General features: G+C 38.4%; 1 protein-coding gene across 9 annotated transcripts in view; it reads left to right on the forward strand.

The window, feature by feature from the left end:
• The window catches only part of ARNT (aryl hydrocarbon receptor nuclear translocator), a 58,094-nt gene that overhangs the window by 28,078 nt on the left and 5,671 nt on the right, over positions 1 to 24,345 (forward strand). For 5 of the 9 annotated variants that reach the window (XM_021088678.2, XM_085020875.1, XM_013997187.3 and 2 more), the window contains 15 exons: positions 1,355 to 1,399; positions 3,941 to 4,154; positions 7,988 to 8,201; positions 9,739 to 9,841; positions 10,447 to 10,512; positions 10,936 to 11,021; positions 12,931 to 13,007; positions 13,665 to 13,799; positions 17,669 to 17,743; positions 20,009 to 20,160; positions 21,982 to 22,092; positions 22,269 to 22,341; positions 22,495 to 22,618; positions 22,806 to 22,908; positions 23,289 to 23,436. In XM_021088678.2, coding sequence (XP_020944337.1) covers positions 1,355 to 1,399; positions 3,941 to 4,154; positions 7,988 to 8,201; positions 9,739 to 9,841; positions 10,447 to 10,512; positions 10,936 to 11,021; positions 12,931 to 13,007; positions 13,665 to 13,799; positions 17,669 to 17,743; positions 20,009 to 20,160; positions 21,982 to 22,092; positions 22,269 to 22,341; positions 22,495 to 22,618; positions 22,806 to 22,908; positions 23,289 to 23,436 — 1,726 coding nt within the window. The remainder of the gene's footprint in view (positions 1 to 1,354; positions 1,400 to 3,940; positions 4,155 to 7,987; positions 8,202 to 9,738; positions 9,842 to 10,446; positions 10,513 to 10,935; positions 11,022 to 12,930; positions 13,008 to 13,664; positions 13,800 to 17,668; positions 17,744 to 20,008; positions 20,161 to 21,981; positions 22,093 to 22,268; positions 22,342 to 22,494; positions 22,619 to 22,805; positions 22,909 to 23,288; positions 23,437 to 24,345) is intronic. The other 4 variants (XM_085020876.1, XM_085020877.1, XM_001929670.7 and 1 more) reach the window with 1 other exon arrangement.

Raw genomic sequence — 24,345 nt, forward strand, 5'->3', positions numbered from 1 at the left:
GCTTATTTTGAATATTTTTACATTCATATGTTCCATTTGGAAATATTAGAATGGATAAGGAACTGTGGATCTGTAGTGATAGAAGTAAAAGGAATTTTAGATATTTAACTTTCTTTCAAACAACAGAACTCATTCCTTTAAGATATGATTTGTTAAGCTATTAACCTCCCATATCCTCTTTTGGAATTCAGTTAGAGGGTCTTCAAAAGCTGAATGAATTTTCCCAAGTTTTTGAATTATAATAACCTAATGAACATGAAACTTCACTTGTAGTGAAGGAATTATAACCCAGTGAACATGAAACTTCACTTAATTTCACTCAGTTTTCTTTCTCTTCTTGTTAATATACTTAAGTTTTCACATGGTTCTCATTATTATTGTGTTATTTTTGGTCACTTTTTTTTCCCCCGTTGACCATTTTATAGAAACTTTCTGATATATTGATAAAGTCATTTACTTGACATTTTAAGTAGTTAAGTAGCCTTTCAGCCTGTTAATATGTCATACTTAGACATGTTATTCTTTATTTATTCTTAATCACTTCATATATATTTAAGATAGAATTGATTACTGCTAAACTGGCCTACCAACACGTTGATGTTTCTTCAGTTGCCACCAACACATATCCAGTTTTCCAGAGAAACTTAGTGGTAACGCTTTATAGCCCCCTCCAGGGAAGGGGGGAGTTGGTACTGGGATCCAGCAATGTTGTGGCTTTATTGCAGAGAAATGGGAAAGTGACTGAATAGAAATTTACTACTTCAGGATCAAATCACTGATAGAGGCTGTACCAGAAAACTAGCTTTTAGTTTTGTTTATATAATTTCTCCAGTGAAGCCTGGTTGGTTATTTTGTCTGCACATGCATGTGTGCTATATGTGTGTTATTGAGAGATTGTATTTGTGATCCGTTGTTTGATGTTTTTGTCATGATTTACTGTTTGCCTTTTCCATTATAGAATAGCGTATGTGGATATCATTTTCTTTCCAGATTGGTAGCAGTGTGTGAGAATGGTCTTCCCTTGTTTGGTTCTTGTTCAAACTGTATATCCTTGGTCTCTACAGAGAATGATTGGCAAAATACTTTCTGTGCTCAGATTATGTTAATTTACAATGAATATTGGTCTTGCTTTTATGTTGACCTTTTTCCTGTAAGTTACTTTCTCTTTATCCTAACAGATGGTTTTGTAGAGTTACAGGCAAGGTTCTTGTTCATATTTCCATTTCCCCCTCTCTTCTCTGCATCAATTTTGTTCTATTTATTTTCCTCTCCTTTTTTCTCTGCCCCATTCCTTCCTTCCTCCCTTCTTTCTTTTTATTTTAATTTTAGCTTAGTTCATTAATTCTATTTTTAGGTCGGATGATGAGCAGAGCTCTGCGGATAAAGAGAGACTCGCCAGGTAGGAGAACGGTGTCTTTTTTAGCATGATGAAGCAGATGCTGCTGCTTTTTCTATCCTTTTTCTTATTCTACCCCTTTCTTCTCCTTTCTCTTCATGTTTTTCCTTGTGTGTGGCAAGAGAGGACAAGATTTTTAGAAGTTTTTGTGTAACAGAAACTTTGGCTTCCCCATTAGAAAGTGGGCGAGTTGAGGAACCTTTACTTAGTAATTTAAGAAATTTCTCTTAGTTTTATAGTTTTTTCAGCTTTGCCTTAGCATAAGTTTCACAGAATAAAAGCCTTTTAGAAAATGTGCAGTGTGCCAGTTGGTGCTTTATCAGGGAAATGCACTTTTATCAGAAAACCAATATATAGATATATCTGTGTTTACAATTAGTTTCCGATCTTTAGGCCTTATAATTTACTCCACATCTCTCTAGAAAGCTCACCCTTACTTTCCTATGTAGACTCACAGCCTAGATAACTTTGTCATAGCAGTACTGGTGGTGCTTTGGTGATTGAGTCTTTTGTGGTTTCCCAGTAAAGTTTAGTAGGCTTGATGTGTCTATTTAAAAGATCAGACTTCTGGATTTCAGTGTCAGAAATATTTCAGATAGTGGGAAAATGGGTGCTTTATGTTTGAGAGTAGAATTTTATGTTTCTTAGGCAAAGTAACTAGGAATGCACTATGTTGTGAGACCTTTTTACTAAAGGAGACTGTAGAGTTCTCTGTGGAGACTGTTGTCGATAATGTAGAAATACTGCAGAAGAAATACTGTGCCCAAATTTTCCTGTTTTTTTGGTCTTTGTGATTTGGGATGACACAGTAGAAGATAGATCACTGATACCAACACCTGTTTTTACTACTTCTCCCAGTCTTACCTCTTTCAGTGGGGCCACAAGCTCATTTTGCTGCTGTTTCAACTTATGCCTCCTACTAACTCTTTCACTCTTCAGAAAACTGATTGGTGTGGTATGGTGGGAAGAACATTGCATTCATTGGGAATGAGGGCAGGCAGCCCTTGGAAAAGTCACTTAACTGCTTGACCTTAGTTTGCTGTTATCCTTAAAAAGAAATTTATATTAGATTAGTTGTTTTCGTTTTGTTTTTTGTTTTGACAGAGAAATTTTATTTGAATAGAATCCTTAAACAGTAATAGAAGTCAAAAAAGATAAAGCGAAGCTGCTCAAATAGAAACAGAAATGCAGCAAGTTGTTTGGGCCTCTCCTTGAAGCATCTGCACAGAAGACACTGAGGAACTATTAGGCTTTTCAGAAATCCAATTTGAAAATTACTGGATTATTATTTTTTTGGCCATGCCTGTGGCATGTTAAAGTTCCCGGGCCAGCGATCAAACTTGCACCACAGCAGTGACCCAAGCTACTGCATTAACGACTGAATCCGTAATCCACTGTATCACAAGAGAACTCCTGGATTATCATTATTATTTGCTTTTTTAAGGACTGCACTTGTGGCATGTGGAAATTCCCAGGCTAGGGGTTGAATTGGAGCTGCAGATGCTGGCCCACACAATGTAGGAGCTGAGCCGCATCTGTGACCTACCAGCAGCTCATAGCAACCCCAGATCCTTAACCCACTGAATGAGGCCAGGGATCGAACCCACATCCTTATGGATACTAGTTGGGTTTGTTACTGCTGAGCCACAACAGGAACACCCCTGGATTATTATTTTTAACAGTGGTATTCTCTTTGATTTTGAGGAATTCAGTATTTGAGATGTGTTCTACTTATCCTGCTGAGATCCAGAGTGTCGGTTTTCAGGCATTTAAATATCATCCTCTCTATTCCACTCCTATCCTCCAATGTACTTTATCCCAAAATGAGCACCTACAGGGGACCTCTAGTAGATGGTATCTTATAATCTCTTGAGCTCAGTGCACTAGCACCACACCCAGGTGGAGAAGGGGCTTCGTCCATTAGTGGGGTAGATAGAACTTCCAGTTCTGTCTTCTAGTTTTGAGAATAGGAGAGATGCTTAGAACAAGCAACATTTTAGAGACCAAGAGAATCTATATTACTAGTTTTTTTCCGTGCACCCATGGCGTGGACAAGTTCCTGGGCCAGGTATTGAGCCTGAACCATGGCAGTGACACTGCTGAATCTTTAACCACTAGGCCACTGGGAACTCTCTGTACTATCAATTTTTGTATTTGCTCTTGAGCAGCATACTTGAATTGGAAAAACTGGTTATTTTTTGTGTTTTCAGCTTTCAGAAAGTTAATAAACATGAAGTCAGCCAAGCTGAGGAACTTAAGTGAATAAAATCAATAGGGAGTGGTAATTTATACAGGAAGTGAAGTTTCCAGGAATTAGAATTGCTATATCTGTTTATTTTCTATCTTGTTAGTTTCTATTCCATGCTTGCTCTGCATGAGGAGGTTGGCAAACCTTACTCTTAACTTTTGAGACTTTAAGCACCACTAAATCTAAATACCACATTTCTTCAGCAGCTCACTTGGTATTCACATCATTCTCTCTGTTCCCAAACGGCCAGATGTGACCACATGGATGGGGCTTCTCCTTTCTCTCTCTCCATGCAGGGAAAATCATAGTGAAATTGAACGGCGGCGACGGAACAAGATGACAGCCTACATAACAGAACTGTCAGACATGGTACCCACCTGTAGTGCCCTGGCTCGAAAACCAGACAAGCTAACCATCTTACGCATGGCAGTTTCTCACATGAAGTCCTTACGAGGAACTGGCAACACATCCACTGATGGCACCTACAAGCCGTCTTTCCTCACTGATCAGGTCTCTGGGAAGCACAAGCAAGAAAGTCTAGAATTTTTTGAAAATTTTGACCTTTTTAGGGTAGATGACCATAGTCCTGAATAGTGCATTATATTGGGAGTCAGAGAAGAGCTGATTCTGTAGATTCTTTAAAGGACAAGAATTCAGCTCTGAAGGAAAAATTCAGACCATGTGAAAGTGAGCTTTGATCCCTGAGTATAGCATTTATTAGCTTTGAAACAATGAGAAGTAGAAAAAAATTGTGAAAGCTTTTAGCAAGCTTATGGGTATTTTAGAACTTTACTCGTTGATCCAGCCTACAAGGTAGAAATAGAGCAGTGGAATCACAAGAAGAAGAGATGATGGAGTTCCCATCGTGGTTCAGTGGAAGTGAATCTGACTAGTGTCCATGAGGACACAGGTTTGATCCCTGGCCTCGCTCAGTTGGTTAAGGATCTGGCATTGCTGTGAGCTGTGGTGGAGGTTGCAGACGTGGCTCAGATATGGCGTGGCTGTGGCGTAGGCCAAAGGCTACAGCTCCAATTGGACCCCTAGTCTGGGAACCTCCATATGCCATGGGTGAGGCCCTTAAAAAGAAAAAGAAGAAGAAGAGAGGACTATGTCCATGAAACCAGTCCTTTTCCTTGGCTTTAGGGTTATAGAAGATGGAAGAAGTGTATTTCTTATTCTGTTTTTTTTTCTTTTCTTTTTTTTTTTTCTTTCTTTCTTTCTTTTTTTTACGGATGCACCTGTGGCATGTGGAGTTCCCAGGCTAGAGGGCAAGTCAGAGCTGCAGCTGTTGGCCCGCACCACAGCCACAGCAATGCCAGATCCAAGCTGCTTTTTGCAACCTATGCCACAACTTGTGGCAGTGCTGGATCCTTAATCCACTGAGTGCGGCTATGTATTGAACCTGCATCCTCATGGACACTGTGTTGGGTTCTTAACCCTCTGAGCCACAATGGGAACTCCTATTTCTTATTCTTTTTTTTTTTCTTTTGTTTTTTTTTTTGTGCTTTTTAGGGCCTCACCTTTGGCATATGGAGGTTCCCAGGCTAGGGGTTTAATCAGAGGTACAGCTGCCAGCCTACACCACAGCCACAGCAATGCAGGATCTCAGCTACGTCTGTGATCTACACCACAGCCTTTGGCAATGCCAGATCCTTAACCTACTAAGCAGGCCGGGGATCGAACCTGCAATCTCATGGTTCCTAGTCGGATTTGTTTCTGCTGCGCCATGATGGGAACTCCCTATTTCTTATTCTTGATGCAGCTTCCACTTTTAGTGATAAAAAGAGCCTCACAGGCAGTTGATGTTATTTAGAGATGTGCTCTTTTCATTTGATGCACTATGAGATAAATAGAGAAGTTAAAAGCATATCCACCCTTTCAGGAACTCAGTCTGAATATGGATATGTGAGTGGCAGGATACACACATAAATGAAAAATGACAGGAAAATGGATACAGAGAGGAAATGCCTCAAAAAACTTGTTAATAATTTATATAGGACTATATAGATACATACTGGAGGAATGACTGGCTAAAGTGAATAGAATGACCAGCCTTGAGTGAGAATTCAGCAAAGACATCGAAGAGTAAGGAAGCTGTGTTCTGTTTTGAATATTAAAAATAGCACTTAGGGAGTTCCCATTGTGGTGCAGCAGAAACGAATCCAACTAGGAACCATTAGGTTGCGGGTCCGATCCCTGGCCTTGCTCAGTGGGTTAAGGATATGTGCTGCCGTGAGCTGTGGTGTAGGTTGCAGATGTGGCTCAGATCTGGCCTTGCTGTGGCTGTGGCCTGCAGCTGTAGCTCCTATTAGACCCCTAGCCTGGGAACCTTCGTATGCCTTGGGCATGGCCCTAAAAAAGCACTTGGTGATGGCAGAAAAATTTGGAAAACATAGGAAATATAAGGAGGAAAAATATTGACCTGTAATGCCACCCTTTTATTTAGAGGATTAGAGGAAGGAATGTGGTTTGGAAGAAAACAATAAGAATTTTCCAAATAGGATGGTCTTTATGAAAGCACATGTAGCACAGATTTTAGATGTATATATATGTAGATAGGTAGATAGCTAATCAATTTGTTCTAACAGAATACATACAGATATTGATTCAACAACTCCAGTTATGTAACTTTTGTGTGCTTCGTGCTATGAGAAATTTAAAAGAATTGTAAGAGATAGTCACTGGTAAAAACAGACATATAAATAAGTAAATCATAATATAAACAGAATCAGTTCTGTAGTAGAGGTACAGTAATAAGTCCTATAGAAGTGCAAATATGGAAAGCAAAAAATAGAATAGTGTTGCAGTATTGGAAATAATTTGATCAAAAGCATAGTGAGATTGGTGATGATTGGGTTATTCAAGGAAAATCAGGGAGTTTAGCATGTCTTGGAAGATAATAATAGGAAGGTTGACTGGGACTTGATGGAATATTTAGGTGTTATGTTAAATAATTCACATTTTAATTTTTAGTCAATGGAAAACTATAAAAAAATATGGTAGCATTTTAAGGATGGATTGGAGAGAGTGAAAACAGGGAGACCATTAGTTTTAGCATGAGATGACTTGGGCAGTGACACTGTATTTGAAAATAGAATTGTTAAAACTGAATTATCTCTGGAGTGTAAGAGAGAGTAGTTACATTTTTGAGGCCTATAGCCTTAGAGAAAGGGGATACTTTTTGGAGGGGAAGATAATGAGATGTTAAAATTGAATTTCTGATAGAATATCTATTTGGAAATCCTTAATAGATTTTAGGCAAGTTTAGAGATGTAGACTTGGGTATTGTTTCATAGTGGAGAAGTAGAGATGATTTCTCAGGGAGAAAGTATGTATTAAATAGAGAAGAGAACTTAAGATAGAACCTTGGAAATGCCTACACTTGAGACTTAAACAAAGGAAAGAGAGCCTGAAGCAGAGAAGGGACATTTGGAAAGGAAATAAAAGTTGGAGTGTGGTGTCTTAGAAGCTAAGGAGAAATAAATTTTAAAGGCTAAAATGAACAACACTATCAGATTCTGTAGCAAGATTGGTATAGAGCCCAGGAAAGAGGGCTTGAGTTGTCAGTTAGGAAGATGTTAGTAACCTGAAAAAAACATGAATGTTGTAGCTTAGAGAGGATGACAGTGGGATGGAGAAATAAATGAAAGATTAAGTAGAGCCAGTGAGTGTAACATTATTCTTAGTTTAAGCTTGGCCCTGAAAGTTGAGTTGGGCAAAGTTGAGGGATGATGTGTCTAAAATTGAGAAAACTTGATCATGTTTAAGATACCAGGGGAAAGAGAGAGAAATGGGAATATTCGTAGAGCAAGATCCTAAAAAGAGACGAGAGAGGGTGAGTTTAAGAACTCAGTTATTGTTAGTGGTAAGCCTTTTTATTCCCTATCTTGAGTTCTCAGGGTTTTTTGGTGGTGGTTTTGTTTTTGGCTTTCCCGAGTCATATGGAGTTCCTCAGCCAGGTTCCTGAGCCACAGTTGCTAATTGCCTACACTGCAGCTGTAGCAACACTGGATCCTCTAACCCGCTGTGCAGGGCCAGGGAATATGTGTCCTGATGCTGCAGAGATGCTGTTGATCCCATTGTGCCACATCGGGAACTCCTCCCATCTTGAGTTCTGAGGAGGAGGTGGCTGGTGACGTAGACACACTGAGGAAATATCTGTTGGAAAAAACTATCTTGTCAGTTAAGGTGATTACATTTAGGGTGCAAAGCTGTGCCTGTGGATCAGACAGAAGCCAGCATTTGCTTATGGAGAGATACATATGGCTTTAAGTGTCTTACTTCTTTCCATTTTTGGTTTTTTCTGACTTCAGTATTGAGTTGTATTTCTCTTCTTTGGACAGGAACTGAAACATTTGATCTTGGAGGCAGCAGATGGCTTTCTGTTTATTGTCTCATGTGAAACAGGCCGGGTGGTGTATGTCTCCGACTCAGTGACCCCTGTTTTGAACCAGCCACAGTCTGAATGGTTTGGTAGCACGCTTTACGATCAGGTGCACCCAGATGATGTGGACAAACTTCGTGAGCAGCTTTCCACTTCGGAAAACGCCCTGACAGGTATGAGTTATGTGGATGGAAAATGAATGGGAAGTCCTTTCTTCTTTTTTTCTGAGACAGAAGACGTGTTTTTAACTCTAAATTTTTTTATTGAATCTGGCAAAGCTTATAGAATTTTCTCCATTAATGAATGTAATTGTTCTTTTATCCATATGCAGGTAATATGTTTTGTAGCTCATCCTTAGAAAATGTGCATTAATGACAATGCTCATATAAAGTTTAATCTTAATATTAGTATAATTACACAGTAAAAGCCAAACCTACGATGCCCCCTCATTATAAAAGAGTTAAATTATCCATGTTTCTGTATCATTTGTGTAGGTACTTGCCTAGTATTTTTTTTTTACCCACTTATGCTTGGCTTTGTACCAGGTTCTGTGGTAATAGATTTTCGTTTTAGAGGGAAGTGGTTTTCAGTCAGTGTATAAGGGTTTTTTGTTTTTTGTTTTTTTTGTTTTTTTGCTATCTGTGCTATTTTTCTGTTTTGTCTTTGTCCCAACCCTGTTTGCCCCTCCCCCAATTTAGTGTTATTCAGTCCTTTTGCCAGAGTTTGGCTAAAGGAAAAAAGTCACATCTGCTCCCAAGCAATCTGGAAAAAATTTTAATGTGGAAGCAAATTAAACAATCAATTAAATCCATTATGGTCATATTAATTTTTTAAAAAATTACTTAATGAATTTTATTACATTTATGGGTGTACAACAATCATCACAACCAAATTTTACAGCATTTCCATCCCAAATCCTCAGAGCATCCCTTCACCCCCCAACCTGTCTCATTTGGAATGGTCATATTAATGTTGATATTTAACTTTCCCTTCATTTATGTTTTTATGGATTTCATTTTTCTAGTTCTTCTTTTTCCCCAAAAGTTCTCGTTGGTTTCTATATAATAAAGGGAGGAACACTTTTAGCATGAGACAGGTGGCTGTTTCTATAACATATAAAATTGTTTTTATCTATTTATTTATTGATCTTTTTAGGGTCGCACCTGTGGCATGTGGAGGTTCCCAGGCCAGGGGGTGAATGGGAGCTGTAGCCACCAGCCTACACCACAGCTCACAGCAATGCCGGATCTTTAACCCACTGAGTGAGGCCAAGGATTGAACCCACGTCTTTGTGGATGCTAGTCAGGTTTGTTACCCACTGAGCCATGATGGGAACTCCTAAAATTGTTTTAAACCAGTGATACTCATTTCATGTTTGTGTGCATGTGCATATGAATGCATGTGTACAACATTAATCAGACCTAAGAATATATAATCTTGCTTGCCAACTCTACCTACTTCCACTCCTGTCTTCCCTTTCACAAGGTTATTTCCAGTGCTGCCTTTGAACTGAGTAGTAAGATTCATTGATGGGAATCAAGGTGCTTTAGGCTTGGGAAAAAAAAAATACATCTCCTACTTGGCTTATTCCGTCGTAAGCAAGGAGATTGGAGAGCATGAATAGGCTATGTATCTTTGCTTCCAGTATCTCTCCCCCTTTTCCCCACACACAAGAATGCATTCCAGACTGCTCTTCACATCCTTCTTCAGGGCGTATCCTTGATCTGAAGACTGGAACAGTGAAAAAGGAAGGTCAGCAGTCTTCCATGAGGATGTGTATGGGCTCAAGGAGATCGTTTATTTGCCGTATGAGGTGAGTGTCTGGAGGATTGTAATTTGCTGTAGGAAGAATTAAGAGCTGATCATCTCATTTCTGGTCAGAGGAGTTAAACTTTTAAATCCAAGCTTCGTTTAGGTAAAATTTAACTCTCAAGACCCACATGGGTTGTAACAGAATAAAGTGATAAGGAAACTAACTGAATTCTTTCTATGCCACACATTATGATAAGTACTTTGGGTCTGTCATCGCATTTCCTACAACTGTTCTGTAGGATAGAATTCATGGTTACTATTTTGCTGATTAAAAAAAAAGCCCCAAGCAAGAGTTCCCACCGTGGCTCAGCAGTAACAAACCGGACTAGTATCCATGAGGATATGGGTTTGATCCCTGGTCATTTACAGAAAAAGTATACTGACCCCCAGTAGAGAATCTGCATTTGAAGAGCATTTAGAATATTTTGACTTACAATTCTGGGACAGTTACAAGTTTTAGAAATACCAAACCTGACTTCTTTATTCTTGTTAGGAGCATTGTTAGCAATTTTCTCTGTGACATTGTATCCAGAGCCTGTAATCTGGCTGTTAACTGATGGCAACAACTTTGCTAATTACTATTAATCTCTCCATTCATTGAAACAGGTGTGGCAGTAGTTCTGTGGACCCAGTATCCATGAATAGACTGAGCTTTGTGAGGAACAGATGCAGGTGAGATTCTAAGCAGTGAAAAGCCAAAGGGATGGCTAAGTACCTATAGAGTTCATCTCATTTTCAACTATCTTACTTTAGTACTTCCTTCAGCAGCCCTCACCCTCATCCCTTACTTCCCAGTTACTTTTTTTTTTTTTTCTGGCAATATTTTTCTCAATTTCTACAGCTTCTTTTGCTCATTCTGTTTAAGGAAGTTGTATTACCACTTTACCTACTTTCTTCCTCCTGCAGAACAGCCTTTTAGTTGCTTTACTTTGACAAGTGTCAAAAATATGATGGTCACTTTTGGGTGGGAAGGGTCTGAGTACAGTCATTCTGTGTTTCAAACACCCAAGAGCCTAAAGTTAAAGTTACTAAGTTAGCATTGCCTTTTAAATGTTATGGGGTAGGGTTTTCTCCTCACACTTGTAATTTTTCTAGGAATGGACTTGGCTCTGTGAAGGATGGGGAACCTCACTTCGTGGTGGTCCACTGTACAGGCTACATCAAGGCATGGCCTCCAGCAGGTAGGAATGTTGAATAGTGATTTTTCTCTTTGGTACAGCAGGTACCTCTCAGAGTCCAAGAAAGTTAGCTAACGTTTATCATATAACTATTGTATATGAAATGTACTTTGGTATAAACTGTAAGAAAACAGAAAGAAAAAGCAATTCCGTCTCTCCCTTATGTATCTTATATTCCAGTTAGGGAGATGGATTATTTAGACTTGAAAATGACTCAGTGTTGGCTGTGGCACAGACTGTAGTTTTAAAATATGGGAATAATAATGTATACTAAATGCCTGTGCCTAAGTAATTGTGTGCAGAGAAACAGTTGGCATTGAATGCAGTTGTTTGGGAAAGCTTTCTAAAGTAGGAGCAAGACTTGGATGGAGAAGAGGAAAATGGCTTGATTGTAGTAACTTATAAGGGGGATATTCTCTGCAAAAGCTTTATTTTTTATTTATTTATTTATTTTTTGTCTTTTGTCTTTTTAGGGCCATACCCACAGCATATGGAGGTTCCCAGGCTAGGGGTCAAATCGAAGCTGTAGCTGCTGGCTTACACCACAGCCACAGCAACTCGGGATCTGAGCCTGGTCTGTGACCTACACCACAGCTCACAGCCATGTGGGATCCTTAACCCATTGAGCAAGGCCAGGGATTGAACCTGAGTCCTCATGGATACTAGTTGGGTTTGTAACCACTGAGCCACAACGGGAACTCCATCTCTGCAAAAGCTTTAAATCAGGATGTGAGCAGATTAGCTTTGCTAGAATGTGAAGTCAAAAAAGGAATGTGAGAAAAGTAGTTGGGGTATAAGGATCAGCTTTTTAAACTGGCTCATCAGAATTTCCAAATTTTAGCACTTTGTTACCTCCCCGCTTGATTGGTAATGACTGGGAAGTAGGGGTTGTAGGGAGACAGAAACTAAGAGAGGCCAGGTGGTATATTTTGATAAGGTTACACTTTGTATTTGTGAAAACCTGGGTTTGATTTTGGCATTGTTATTTAATAGGGGTATGTAACTTAGGGTAAGTTGCTTGATTTTTATTAAAAAAAAAAAACACCTCAATATTCTCATCTATAATTTGGAGATAATGTGTGCTAAATAGTTATTGGGAGGGTTAGATTTAATGTGAGAAAAGCATCCAGCCTAGTGTCTGGCAAATGGCAGGCCCTCAGTAAATAGTAGTTAAATGTAATTAGGAAAAACTAATTTGAAATTATAGTGATGTTTGAACTTTTTCGTATATGTACTGTGTAAACCATGCATTTGAGATATACATGGTCTTTTATATCCCTATATGGTTCTCAAAGAAATACTGTTTTCCTTGTTAAAAAGTAACTATGCAAACAGTAGGGAGAAAACCTTTTTTCCTTTCCATATAAAACATTGAAACACTGGCTTCTGTCTTTTCCACAGGGCATAAATAACTATTGGTGTTTCATTGAAATATATTTTTGTTTGTCTACATACCTTGAAAGTCAAAGGTTGACAAGACACCTGTTCTTTGCCTGTGACATGGTCACAGAGTAAATGGCTCTCTTCATATGTGTTTGGTTTGGCCAGCATAATCTTTTAGAATACTTAGGGTGAGACCTGTACCCAGCTTGTTATAATTAATGTGAGTAAAATATATGAATAATATGTATGTAAATAACTTAAAACAGTACCTGATCTATTTGGTAAGTTTTTTGGGTTGTTTACCTTTATTCTTCGGGCATTCTCCTGTTGTTTTTAATAAACAAGATTTCTCACAAGAATAGAATTTGCCCCCAAATGGAAAAACTACATGTTGTTTTTTCTTTCTTTTATTGTTTTATACCTAGTCTTTTCATATCTACATGTATTTTAAGTCTTTATACGTACCTGGCTTTTGAAGGTATTTGAGTTTGAGATCCCTGTTAAACCTTTTAACTTCACCTTCCTAAAGGTGTCTCCCTCCCAGATGATGACCCAGAGGCTGGCCAGGGGAGCAAGTTTTGTTTAGTGGCCATTGGCAGACTACAGGCAAGTATGAATTTTCCACATCTATATCACCCCTTTTCATTGAGAAGAAACCCCTTCAGATATGTTCATGTAATTTTTTTCTTTTACTCTCTGAATATAATTGAAGAATTCTATACAACTCCAAATATTTGGGGGAATAGGTATTCATAGTTAACTTTGCTTCACTTGGATTTAGCAGAAGCTGAAGAGGGTGAGAGAGATGGGGAGATCTTTCTTTGATATTTTTACCTTTGCAATGTCAAATTTTCTGTTTTCAACTAATTTCTTTTGCTCCTATACAATAGGAGAGAGGTGTCTTCATTTTGTCATTACATTACTAACAATAGATAAGTGGAATTATTTCTATTTTCTTTATAAGTAAAGAAGTTTCTTGGTTACTTGAAAGTATAGTTTCCCTATCTGAGTAATGAACACAGCTTGGCTAAATGAAAATAGGTGGATTTTGGGTTGAATGAATTTTTATCTTTCTTTACAAAGTTCATAAAGAGTGCATGTGTAGGAATGGAGCGAGGCCTCGTGCCTCTCTGTAATTATCATTTTTTCCCTTTCTAGATGAGATATGAAGGTTTAGAAATTCCTAAAATTGTGAACTTCATGGGAAATGCATCTGTAAAGGATGGTGTGATTTTTATCTCATTTTTATCTCTTTACTTTCAGGTAACTAGTTCTCCTAACTGTACAGACATGAGTAATGTTTGTCAGCCAACAGAGTTCATCTCTCGACATAACATTGAGGGAATCTTCACTTTCGTGGATCATCGCTGTGTAGCTACTGTGGGCTACCAACCACAGGTGAGGAGCTTGAGCTATTAGACCACTGATATTTAGGCCTTTGTTTTCCCTTGGCTGTGCTGATATTGTTCAGTCATGTAATTCTGACTGTAATTCAGAGATAGCCAAAATATATATGTATGTCTGTCAGAAAAAGGTATGATCCTATTCTATCAGGTTGGTTTTTTTTTTGCTTTTTAGGGCCGCACCCATGGCATATGGAGGTTCCTAGGCTAGGGGTTGAATTGGAGCTACAGCTGCCGGCCTGTGCCACAGCCACAGCAATGTCAGATCGTAGCCGAGTCTGCGACCTACACCACAGTTCACAGCAACGCTAGATCCTTAACCCACTGAGCGAGACCAGGGATCAAACCTGAAACCCCATGGTTCTTAGATTCTTTTCTACTGCACCATGAAGGGAACTCCCTATTCTATCAGTTTAATATCAGCCTCCTATCAAGGTTATCATCTATTCTAGAAAAATAGGGACTTATGAAACCAGGTGGGAACAGTGGGTACAAATATGTATTTCTTTTTTTTGTTATTGACATTAATACAGAAAATGATACAAAAGTGCTTATTTTAACCAGTTATAATGATATGGCCACCTTTAGTTAATTCATATAATTATCTAGTTGCATAGTAACCCATAAAATATGCAAATTTAACACCAATTATGATGATTTATTTAGATAGCTTGTTCAGCATACCTGGTAACTATATCTGAGTTGAGAAGCAAGTCGTTACATAAACTTTCAAAATTACAGCCACTAGGAGGGACCTCTGGCTGTGGCTGTGTAAAGACGATGGTGAGGGAGTTCCTGTCATGGCTCAGTGGGTAACGAACCTGACTGGTAACCATGAGGACACAGGTTTGATTCCTGACCTTGCTCAGTGAGTTAAGGATCTAGCGTTGCCATGGGCTATGGTGTAGGTTGCAGATGCAGCTCACCTCCTGCGTTGCTGTGGTCATGGGGTAGGCTGGCATCTGCAGCTCGGATTTGATCCCTAGCCTGGGGACTTCCATATGCTGTGGGTTCAGCCCTAAAAAGACAACAACAACAAAAAAAAGGCTGGTGAAAAAGAGGTCTTGAAAAAGAACAACAAAGTTGGAGCATTTACACTACCTGGTTCAACACCTTTTACAAAGCTCTTGTTACTACAACATGTGGCATCAGTGTAGGGATATTTATATAGATCGTTAGGCCAGAAGGGAGGGGTTCCTGCTGTGGTGCAGTAGGGTCAGCAGCATCTCTGTAGCACTAGGGTGCAGATTTGATTCCCAGCCCAGCACAGTGGGTTAAAGGATCTGGCATTGCTGCAGCTGTGGCATAGGTCTCAACTGTGGCTTGTATTTGCTCCCTAGCCAGGGAACTCCATATGCGATGGAGCAGCCAAAAAAAAAAAAGGAAGAAATAGATGGAAATAGTCTCTTCTCACATTTACAGTCAACTGATTTTTAACAGAAATGTTGAGACAGAAGACTTTCCAACAGATGGTGATGAGACAATTGGATATTCATACTCAAAACAAAAAGATCTTAGATTCTTATTCACACCATATACAGAAATCAACTTGAAGATGTAAAGGTGTAAAACTTCTAGAAGAAAATAGAAAATCTGTGATCTTGAGTTAAGCAAAATTTTTTTTTATATAACACTAAAAGTATGATTCTCAAGAGAAAAAATTTGGTAAGTTGGGTTTCATAAAAGTTAAAATTTTCCCATTAAAAGGACATCATTAAGAAAGTAAAAAGAGGAGTTCCCGTCGTGGTGCAGTGGTTAACGAATCCAACTAGGAACCACGAGGTTGCGGGTTCGGTCCCTGCCCTTGCTCAGTGGGTTAACGATCCGGCGTTGCCGTGAGCTGTGGTGTAGGTTGCAGACGCGGCTCGGATCTGGCGTTGCTGTGGCTCTGGCGTAGGCCGGTGGCTACAGCTCCAATAAGACCCCTAGCCTGGGAACCTCCATATGCCATGGGAGTGGCCCAAGAAATAGCAACAACAACAACAACAACAGCAACAAAAAGACAAAAAAAAAAAAAAGAAAGTAAGTAAAAAGAGGAGTTCACATTGTGGCTCAGCAGTAACGAACTCGACTAGTATCCATGAGGATGCAAGGTTTGATCCCTGGCCTCACTCAGTGGGTTAAGGATCCTGCGTTGCTTTGAACTGCAGTGTAGGTCACAGACAAGGCTCGGATCCCGTGTTGCTGTGGCTGTGGTGTATGCCAGCAGCTACAGCTCCAATTGGACCCTCTCCTGGGAGCCTCCATATGCCATGGGTAAGGCCCTAAAAGACAACAACAACAACAATAAAAGACCAGCCACAAACTGGTAAAAAATATTTGTAAATCATATATCTGAAAAGAGATTTGTATGCAGAATATGTAAGGAACTTTTATAACTCATTAAGACAATCAGCCAATAAAAGGGTACAAAATTTGAATAGACATTTCATTGAAGAAGAAATATGAATGGCACATAAAAAGATGCTCATCATCAGTAGTCATTAGGAAAGTACAGATTAAAACCCTAATGAGATACCACTGTGTGTCTATTAGAATGACTATAATCAAAAAATATTGTCAACATGGAGAAACAGAACTTTCACGCGTTGTTGGTAGACAAACAAAAATGGTATTACTATTTTGGAAAGACATTTTGTCAATTTCCTAAGAAGTTTAATATACACTTACCCTACAGATTAGCAGTTCCACTCCTAAGTATTTAACCCAAGAGAAATGAAAGTGTATATTCACACGCAGATTTATATACAGGTGGTCATAGCTATAATATTCATAACAGCCATTAAGTGAAAACAGTCTAAGTGGCCATTAACTATGGATACTAAATCCATGTTAGAATACTTACAAGCAATAAAAGGGATATACTATTTTTTTTTAAAGTTTAATTTTTTTTTAAATTTTAATTTTTATTCTTTTTACTTTTTAGGGCCGCATTCTTGACATATGGAGGTTCCCAGGCTAGCGGTTGAATTGGAGCTACAGCTGCCAGCCTGTACCACAGGTGCAGCAACGAAGGATCCGAGCTGCATCTGCAACCTACACCACACCTCACAGCAATGCCCTATCCTTAACCCACTGGAGCGAGGCCAGGGATTGAACCTGCAACGTCATGGTTCCTAGTCGGATTCATTAACCACTGAGCCACAACGGGAACTCCCCAATATATACTATTGATACATGAAACAGCATAGATGAACTTCAGAAATATTATGTTAAATGAAAGAAGCCAAACCCAAAGACTACCCATTATATGATTCCATTTATAAATAATTATAGGAAAGGCAAAACTAAAGCAGAAATCAGATCAGTGGTTGGCTAAGGGATTGGGAGCGGGGATTGACTACAGATGGACACAGGGAACTTTTGGGGGCAGTAGACATGTTCTGAAACTGAATTGTGGAAATGGTTGTACAAATACATAAATTTATTATAGATCATGAAATTAGAATTAGAAAATTCACTAGAAATTAGTGAATTTATCTAAGTTATACCTCAGATTGTAAAAAGTACAGTTAAAATAAATGTACGATATCCTGAAAAAGAAAAATGCTCTGGAGATAGTTTAGCAGATTTTATCTTTTTGTTTGTTTGTTTCTATCTTTTTATTTCTTCCACTCTTATATATAATCCTAGAATAAAAACAGAAAGAAATAAAATTCCAAGTTCCCTGCTAATGGGCCAGGAAAGTTAGATAATCACAAGAGTGTCAGTTTTACTCTTTTAAAAAAAATTACTGAGGTATAGTTAATTTATAATATGTTAGTTTCAAGTGTACAGCGGAGTGATTCAGTTATACATACGTATATACATACACATACATATATATATATATATATATATTTTTTTTTTTTCCCCCTCTTTTAGGAACTCTTAGGAAAGAATATTGTAGAATTCTGTCATCCTGAAGACCAGCAGCTTCTGAGAGACAGCTTCCAACAGGTAACTTTTTTCCCTCGTTTGAGTCTGAATAATATTTTTGTCTAATACCTATTGTCTCATTCATTCTACAAATATTTATCGACCACTGATTAATTGAGTACTGTGGCAGGCCCTGCAATTTTACTATCTTTAGTACTTGTGTTTTTTAAGGAATAGAAAAGATCCAATACTTTGAAACTATGGATAGTGTTCAAGATATTTTTGTTTGGTTTTGGCTACTCACTGTCTTATCTGAACTATTTAAAATATACATTTCAAAACCGGATAGTAGTGGAAAATTCATTTCACTGTTCTTTTCTTTCTTTTTTTTTTGGCCACACCTGCAGCATGTGGAAGTTTCTGGGCCAGGGATCAAACTCGAGCCATATTAGCAACTGAAGCTACTGCAGTGACAATGCTGGATCCTTAACTTGCTGCACCACAGGAGAACTACCACAGTTCTTTCATAAATAAATGAAAATTGATTCTTAATTGTTACCTAACTCTTGTAATTTTCTGGCTCTAGGTCCTAAAAGCATCTGGTGAATTTAATTTCAGGACAGACTTGACTTAGGAGTTCTTTCTTTATATTAGACTGGCTCATTTCCTTCTTTAAGACTCATTAGTGTTTTAATGATACAGCAGGTATATGAGATAAAGTATTTAAAGCACACAGCCCAAATTCTAGAGGAAATGAGACAATGGCAATAAAAAGTCTCTCTGTCTATTGATTCCATAGTATCACCTATTCCATCTGCTGAGAAGGACCACATTCCATGTATATGTGGTCTTAGAAAAGCTATTTTGACTCCTATTAAAACCATTCAGAGCCAAAGGTATGACCTTAGGCAGTGTGAGAAGATATTGTACAGTATATTTTAAATCCATGAAATTCATAATTCTGATGCTTTTGACCTCAGAGTATCATTTCTAGAAAATGTTTATTCCAAAGCAGCTTTAATGGGCCATATAATAACCTCTGTAATTTCAAGGTTTTTATTCTGACATCCAGTTGCTGCTATGATTTTAGAGTACATAAAGCAAGGGTGCTTTTTAATGTGTGGACTAGCTGCTTGCCTAGTTGCTTATTTTTAGATTTTGATGTTTCTTAAGTCTAGATGGATTTATATTTCTTTTTGCTTTTCAGTACATAAATTTAGTTACTATTTACTTTTTTTTTCTTTCTTTCTTTTTTTTTTTTTAGGGCTGCACTTGGGGGCATATAAATGTTCCTGGACCTAGGGGTTGAATCAGAGCTGCAGCCACTGGCCTACGCCATAGCCACAGCAATGCCAGATCTGAGCCACATCTGCAACCTGCATTGCTGCGCATGGTAGTGCTGGATCCTTAACCCACTGAGCAAGGCTAGGTATTGAACCCACATCCTCATGGATACTTGGGTTCTTAACCTGCTGAGCCATACCAGGAACTCCTAGTTACTATTTCTAATGAAGCTTATTTTCCTTCCCATTTTGGTTATTGCCATGCTTTGTTTCACATTTGATTTGTAAAAGTTTGATTTATATATTTAAAATATGCCATTTTATTATTGCTGAGTGAAGTATGTCTCATTTTCTGCTGTAATTATTTCTCAGTCAGATTGTAATGTCAGCAGTTAACTGCCACACTCTTGTCAACTTAAAAATGTTATCACATAGCTTTTCCTTAAAAAGCAATTTAAAGTGTAGGTATTTTGAATTGCTGGGCTTATACTTCAGTGGCATGGATATATATAGCAATAAGCAGGTTTTCAAATCCAGTACTTAGTTTGCATACAAATGTAATTGTATTCACAGTGAATACATATAGGTATTAAAGACTGCTTACTATTGTTTAAATGCAAATGTTCGTATCTTGTTTCTTTTTTATAATGTTATATAAAGGATACTGTTCCTTATAAAAAGAAAAGCACGTAGCCTTGCACTTGATGTGTAGTAAATACAAAATAAACGTTAGCTGATAATATATTTTTTTTTTTTTTTGCTGTTAAGGGGAATTCAAAAGATTGTTTTGTATTCTATGAGATTAGGAACTAAAATAATCTAAAATTACTTAAAAAAAAAAAAAACAACAAAAGCAGGAGTTCCCTGGTGGCTCAGTGGGTTGAGGATCCAGCTTCGTCATTTCCATGGTTCTGGTGACTGCTGTGACATGGGTTCCATCTCTGGCCTGGGAATTTCCACATACTGCGGGTGCAGCCAAAAAAAAAAAAAAGAATCTCAGGGTTGTACATGTCTGAAGAAAATTATTTGTGGGTTGCAACTGATAGCATGAAAACTTTTTCAGGTGGTGAAATTAAAAGGCCAGGTGCTATCTGTTATGTTCCGGTTCCGGTCTAAGAACCGAGAATGGCTGTGGATGAGAACCAGCTCCTTTACTTTCCAGAACCCTTACTCAGATGAAATTGAGTACATCATCTGTACCAACACCAATGTGAAGTATGTACCAAGAAGACCTTTTCCAATGTTGAGATTTCTCATAGGCTAAGTCTTAGCAAGTTACCTTCTCTTCTATTTTTCTTGTAGTAGACACCATTAGTTCCTCATCCTCCAGCTTTTTAGAATTTGGGGTCGTTCATCTGGCTAGTAGCTTGGAGACTAGATTCTGAAATGTGAAGTGTTTGTTCAGTTGACCCGTGAACAACATGAGTTTGAACTGTGTGGGTCCACTTACACTCAGAATTTTTCAGTAGCAAATACTGCAGTGTACTACATGACCCGCATTTGGTTGAACTGTGTATACATGGATGGCCGACTGACTGTAAGTTATACTCAGATTTTTGACTCATCAGAAAATCAGCACCCCAATCCCTGCATTGTTCAAGGGTTAACTATATTTCATTTGTATGTTTCAAACCTTTTGCTTATCTATTTATCAGTTGATGGATATTGAGTTGTTTACACTTTGGGCTATTAAGAATGCTGCTGTGAACATTTGTTGACTAGTTTTTGTGTGGATATGTTTTTATTCTCGAGTATATACATAGGAGTAGAATAGTTGAATCACATAACTCTTATGTTTAATCTTTTGAGGAACTTCCAAACTGTTTTCCAAAGCTGCTATACCATTTTACATTCTTATCAGCAGTGTATGAGGGTTTCACTTCTCCACATTTTTACTGTCTTTTAAAAATTGTATCTGTCCTTGTAGGCGTCAGTTGTCAAGGTACTTCTTTTCTATTTAATCTGTTTAGAATTGGCCTTTAACCTATCTCTTGAAGATCTCATAAATAATTAGCCAGTGTGAAAATATCTGGTGACAACATTGAATCTGTATCCTCCAGTTCAACTTTTAGGGCTTGTAAAATTTAATTCTTTGCTAATTAACTCAGTGTATAACAGAGTGGATTGAATTAAAAATTTTCATTAACTGAGGACTCAAGTCATTGTAGTTTGTTTTTTTTTTTTTGTTTTTGCCTCTTTATATTGCAGAACAGTTGTTTTGTGTTTTTGTTTTGTTTAAATTGAAATGTTTAAGTGTTTTTAAATACTCGTCTCTGGAAATAATGGCTTTTCCCATTTTTACATACTACAGTTTTTCCTACCACAGTTAGTTTAATTCATTCTTAATGTTTTTTTTTGTAATATTCTTCATAGAAAATTTGCAAAGTATTAAAAACAATAAGGAAAAGGAAAAATTTTTTCACTGCACAGAAATAGTCTTTGTTAATTTTTAGTACTTTTTTTTTTTTTGGTCTTTTTAGGGCTGTACCAACAGCATATGGAAGTTCCCAGGCTAGGGGTCTAATCGGAACTGTAACTGCCGGCCTACATCACAGCTACAGCAACGTGGGATCCGAGCTGTGTCTGCGACCTACACCACAGCTCACAGCAATGCCAGATCCTTAACCCACTGAGTGAGGCCAGGGATGGAACCCGCATCCTCATGCATTCTAGTCGGGTTTGTTACCGCTGAGCCACAATGGGAACTCCTGTACTTTGTTTTTTATTTACACTTTTAAAAAACACAGTGTATTGACATGCAACACACACATACACAGCAACTAGGTATTGAACACCTAAAAGGAATTAGAATCCAAAGAGGATGAACCTTGTGCCATGAAACATAGTTTCTGTTTGTACCACGTTGTCCATAGTGTGAATTATTTGTTGAATCTGAGGTTATAGGTTACTTATAGAATTGGATTGGAAAGGGGAATTTATCAGTAATTACCCACCTACAGGTGAATCTGTAGAGTTTTATGTGCAGAATCAGATACTTTTTGTTTTCTTTGTTTCCTCTACTCTTCATTTTCCCAGGAACTCCAGCCAGGAGCCACGGCCTACACTGTCCAACACAATTCAGAGGCCACAGCTAGGTCCCACAGCTAATTTATCCCTGGAGATGGGCTCAGGGCAGCTGGCACCCAGGTGAGAAATGGTGGGAAAATCATTTATTGAGCAGTGACTGGCCTGGGGGTTGGCAGTCTATGTTCTTTCTCATTTTTTATTTATTTCCTTGTTTGTTTTAAGCTCTTTCCCCAAAAATGTTTTTTTTTTTTTTTTTTTCCCCCCGATTTCTCTCTTCACTTGCCTTTAACATATAGGCAGCAGCAACAGCAAACGGAATTGGATGTGGTGCCAGGAAGAGATGGACTAGCTAGCTACAATCATTCCCAGGTTAGTATGTCTTCTTTGATGGATGGTGAGCATTTCCTTAACAGATGTCTGCCAGAGCCAATTAGAGTGTATGTGTGTCCTTATATGGATTTTAGGGTTATTGAATTGTCATGTTAAACCTTTCATTTTTATTTTTATCATTGTGTTCCACAGGTTTCTGTTCAGCCTGTGACAACCACAGGGCCAGAACACAGCAAGCCCCTTGAGAAGTCAGAGGGTCTATTTGCCCAGGATAGAGATCCAAGATTTTCAGAAATCTACTCCAATATCAATACAGGTATGTTTCTTCCTCATTCTCATTTTAAATTCTCATTTTGATCACTTACTGATGGGCCTGCAACTGCCCAATCAATAGTCTCCCAGCATATTTCCACTTAATTCTAATACCTCATAAATAGGAACTTGCTGAACTAATATACTACAGCCCCTTGACTGGCCCTCCCCCAACTCCTTTTGGTCCACAGATCAGAGTAAAGGCATCTCCTCCAGCACTGTCCCTGCCACCCAACAGCTATTCTCCCAGGGCAACACATTCCCTCCTACCCCCCGGCCGGCAGAGAATTTCAGGTGAGCCCCATATGTGTGTGCTGCTTTATAGGGCAATTGAGGGATTCAGTTACTGAATCCAAGTTTTTTTCTTCCCTAGCTTTCTCTGGTTATATCAGACAAAGCTGTGGAACTTGTAGGACTAGGATGAGACAAGTTTGCTTTTTGTCCCCCTTTTTCTTTGCACCTGTCCTGTTGCCATGTTCTAGGTTCCATTTCTGTGTATTCTGATCAGTGTGTGACCGTCAGTCTTTCTTGTCTTTTCCAGGTTGCGTTATCCAGTTTTCCTTAACCCCAGGGAGTCAAGGGAATCTAGGAATAGCTAGATTGTCCTGCAATTTCTGGATTTTATGATAAACCCATCTTTTTAATCCTTTACCTCACTATTTGTTCACTCCTAGAAATAGTGGTCTGGCCCCTCCTGTAACCATTGTCCAGCCTTCAGCTTCTGCAGGGCAGATGTTGGCCCAGATTTCCCGCCACTCCAATCCTACCCAGGGAGCAGCCCCAGCGTGGACCCCTAGCACCCGCCCAGGCTTCTCTGCCCAGGTAAACCTTTTCATTTATCTGTCCTTCGTGTATTTTGTTTGTTTGATTAGGTTTTTTTTGCACATGTGAAATTATTGTTGTCTGTTTTAGACACCTTCTCCCCACCCCATAGCCCCTACCTTCCAATTTTTATTTCTGTTGGGAGCAATTAGATAATTAAAAATAATCCAGATATCTCAAGAGTCTGTGGTTTTCACATTCACCTTAAATTAGAATTGCTCACAAACATATTGATTAGGTTTGAGTTCCGCATTTGTTTTGGAGTAAATCCTAAGAAATTTTAGACTTTGGTTGGGGCCACAAAATAGACCAGGGAGAAAATTAATTACTAATTTATATACAGTGATGTCTACGAAAAAAAATTGTTGAAAAATCTTCACAAAATGTATAATATTTAACATATGTTAAGGTTAAAGCTAATATCCTTTCGTATGTTGATATATACTTATATTGCATAGATTTTATAAATATATATATATATATATATTTTTTTTTTTTTTTTGGTCTTTTTAGAGCTGCACTCGTGGCATATGGAGGTTCCCAGGCTAGGACTCAAATCAGAGTTGTAGCTGCTGGCCTATGCCACAGCCACAGCAATACCATATCTGAGCCACATCTGCGACCTACACCACAGCTCATGGCAATGCCAATCCTTAACCCACCAAGCGAGGCCAGGGATGGATCCTGCGTCCTCATGGATACTAGTCAGATTTGTTTCTACTGAGCCATGACGGGAACTCCATGCATAAGTAGTATTTTAAATAAAACAACCAAAACCAAAAGTAAACTCTAGTATGATTTATCTCAGTATGATTCATTGTATAAAAAAATGCAAAGCAGGAGTTCTCCTGTGGTGCAGCAGGTAAGGATCCACTGTTGTTGCTGCAGCATCTCGGGTTGCTGCTGTGG

The sequence above is a fragment of the Sus scrofa genome, chromosome 4, assembly GCF_054392235.1.
Source record: "Sus scrofa isolate SSC_HxYL_T2T_F1_AM1 chromosome 4, Sscrofa_HxYL_maternal_Yorkshire_Landrace_v2.0, whole genome shotgun sequence".
In the NCBI taxonomy this organism is placed as follows: Eukaryota; Metazoa; Chordata; class Mammalia; order Artiodactyla; family Suidae; genus Sus; species Sus scrofa.